Here is a 3,336-nt window from a genome sequence, read left to right as displayed (position 1 = left end):
TTTCATAAGAGGCTGTTTCCACAGTCACAAAAAGGGGAGGGCAGTTTCATGAATGAAAAGACTCAAGTTTAGTAGTGGAGATTCCATTAATCAGTGAAGAAAGGTGTCTTTCAGCGGGCCCAAACACTACCCTTCTAAGCACCAAAGCTACAAACACGTTGTTGCTTTGGTAAGGGCACGTCACCGTGCACAAACAGCACAGCTGCACAGAAAATGCAAGTACGGTTTATGCTGATAAACAGGCACGGATGGTTTTTGCTACATTCCATTGCTTTCCTACAATTTCAATTATTAAGTTGGAATCTGCTGTAAGTTATTTGTCATGTGATTTTCCAAAAACTCCAACTGGCCCTCTACTTTCCCACCACTGTCATGCAGTTGAGATGTCACATCTAACTTAGCAAGCAGAAATTACTCCACTAGTGCTCAACAGAAGCCATGCGCATTTCCTGACTTAGTGGCTGCAGACGAAACAAGGTGGCTGATGCCATAAAGCTTGTTTTGCACCCGAAACGGAAACAGAGGGTTTGGCCTGCTGTTCCGCTGCACCTCAGAGCCAACTCTACTGCTGTCAACAAACACTGAGTCAGAGCTGAAAAGCTGACAGGGAGTTTTCATGGCAGCATGTGCTAGGAGAGGGAGAAACAACTGCCCACCTCTGAGTTGCAGGAATTCTGAAAACCAAGATCACTGGAAGAAAGGCACAACAGGGTCATGGTAAAAAGGCACCTCATGGAAACTTAACGTCTACCTCATCTATCTGGGGGAAATTTTCACCAATAATTTCTTGGAGCATGAGGAAGAACCTAGGTTTTCCTTGATAAATGGGGTTGGATTTTTCTTCTCCTAAATACAAGCAGATGGAAATTAAATGGTGGTCTCAGCATCTCTGTATGTATGGCTACATGCCATTCTTCAGACTCAGAATTCTGGTTTTAGATATAAACACACAGGAGATAATGAATGAATTGTATGAAGAAATCATTAGCCATACACACCTGAAACATGACAAAAAGCTCACTTGGCTCCATATTTCAGGCAAAACAGCGAAACAGCATGAAATCTATTCCTTTTTTTTTCACCCATCTAAAAGAGGTAATTAATTTGTCCCTTTCCAAACTGCTGAACTTTGTTGTTACAAGAAAGCCAGATCCTGGGCATTTTCTTGTTTGCTTCCTATAAGTCAACCCATCTGAAGTGGGTTTGAGCACAGACAAGGTCTGTAGTTAGACTCTCTTCCTCCTGCCAACCAAGAACATCTTAAGACAGCAGGTCAGTCTCTGAACCCAAGTTTATTCACCATTTTGGCCCTTCTGTGTATCTGGAGATACACATCAAGCATGAAATGGCAGGAGCCGGCAACTTCCATTTGAAATAGGCTCAGGGTCCTAAACACATATAATTATCACTGGCAAATATCCAATTGACTCCTCTGCTGAAAGAAACAGTACTACATCGTGTAATATCTTATCAAATGGCTATTAATACAGCTATTAATACACTATCAAAGGCTTTTCAACAGAAACAATGTAATAAAAGAGAATAAACTAGGATCATTCCTTTCTGTAGAACTGCAGAGTCCTTCAAAAACAGCATCTACACCTCTGGTGAAATTTTTAATTTGCCATTAGAATTTGGGAGTGACAGGAGAAAGCCAACATGTCACCCAGAGCACAACTGGAATAAGGCAATTATTTCTATTTTTACAAAATAAGTGTCATAGAACTGTTCACAGCTGTGAGAAACAGACAACACTGAACCAAAAGGAGGAGATTCAGTGCTGAGGAAATACAGCATTTAACACCCATGAGTAATATGGTGTTCAATACAGCTTTTTCTACTACTTTTCTATTTTTTCTATTCTTTCTTTTTATTTCTTTTCCTGGCCATACGAGATTGGTTCTGAAATGGTTTTAGTTTCCCTCTGCTCTCTCATATCACATAGAAGTTTACCCCAAAGACACCATGCCACAGCAAAAGTTTTTGGAGGACACTTACCAGCCTGAAAGAAGAGAAGATAGAAGACATTTCTGGAGTTCTTCATGGTGAAAATTTGGGGATTTGTGCTTTTTAAACTTTTTTAATCTTTGGGGATTTGTGCCTTCAGAACTCCCAGAGATCAAGGCTTCTGCAAGCGTGCTCTCCCCAGCCTGCTCTTTGGTGAAAATCAGCAGCATTCAATTGCAGATGCACTTTGTCCAACAATTTATCTTGCTTACCTTGGCACATGTCACCTCATAATGACTACGGGGGAAAAAAAGCCTCTCTCTCTTCACACCACCTCTACACTTGCAAAAAAAAAAAAAAAATAATCAGACTATAAAATTGCAAAATATCTGAGGCACCAATGAGGTTGTTACTGCTGAAGCACCATCTACAGACTTAAAGAAACAGCTCCACACCAACCCTTAGGGGTGAGGCAGGGGCTGTGTACAGAAATCCTCGTTTAAAGTATGAGTTCTGTGGATTCCCTATGTGTTGGGGCTCAAGAAGCAAAAGTAGATTCAGGGTAAGCACTTTATCTGACAGAGCTGAAAGTCATTTTTTTTTTTCCCCCACTTTCTCAGCATTATCATGAATTTCACAAAGCTGTAACAAGAAACCCAAGCTTTTACAATAGTGAAGCCTGTAGGCTCCACAGGTGGTACAGTGCGTGCTAAGTGCACATCTCCTGAAATTTAATAGCAAGTACTATGAAATAGCTGTAGCTGTTTCATTAATTTTTTTTCAAGGTTTTAGAGAAGGCCCGGGAAGGCTTCTCTCTCCCAGAAAGAATAAAAACTCTGCTGACAATAGTTCTGTTAAAAGCTACTGTGACTTTTACAGTAGCTTTCACAGAGCAACAACACCCATTTGTGCTGGTCTTTTCTTCATTGCTCATTAGTCAATGAACTGCAGCTGCCTGTAACACTTTCAGATAAAAGCCATTTAATGCTGCCTGGCTCTGCTGACTGACATTTCCCAGCTCAGCACCCAGCTACCAGAAAAAGAACAGCTGTGTACCACCATAAATCCCCATTCACACGTTTACCATTTTCTACCAAGAGCATGCACAAACAACACAACTGTGCAACCTTCAGACAGTCTATACATCCAGTAACGTTGCACAGATGCTTTCAAGAGTTAGTTACTTAGCTACTTGACTGCAATTTGGCCAGGCTGCTAGCTTTAACACCTACTAGCACCTGCAGGACAACAGCTGAGTTTAAGTCAATTAATTACTATTTCAAGTTTAGAACAAAAAAAAAAAAAAAAAAAAAAAAAAAAAAAGATAATGGTCCCTCCAGACCTTCTTCTTAAACAAAACCTTATGGCTGAAGTCTGATTCCTGGCTGC

General features: G+C 40.6%; 1 protein-coding gene across 1 annotated transcript in view; it reads right to left on the bottom strand.

The window, feature by feature from the left end:
• Nucleotides 1-2,059, bottom strand: part of MELTF (melanotransferrin) — an 18,700-nt gene extending 16,641 nt beyond the window's left edge. Inside the window, exon 1 of the mRNA XM_010171025.2 lies at nucleotides 1,999-2,059. Within this exon, the coding sequence (XP_010169327.1) occupies nucleotides 1,999-2,044 (46 nt within the window). The 5' untranslated portion in view covers nucleotides 2,045-2,059. The remainder of the gene's footprint in view (nucleotides 1-1,998) is intronic.
• Nucleotides 2,060-3,336: the final 1,277 nt, after the last annotated feature.

The sequence above is a fragment of the Antrostomus carolinensis genome, unplaced genomic scaffold (assembly GCF_000700745.2).
Source record: "Antrostomus carolinensis isolate BGI_N321 unplaced genomic scaffold, ASM70074v2 scaffold44396, whole genome shotgun sequence".
Classification (NCBI taxonomy): Eukaryota; Metazoa; Chordata; class Aves; order Caprimulgiformes; family Caprimulgidae; genus Antrostomus; species Antrostomus carolinensis.
The sequence above is the reverse complement of the archived record's forward strand: the minus strand, read 5'-3'. Positions and strand labels throughout refer to the sequence as shown.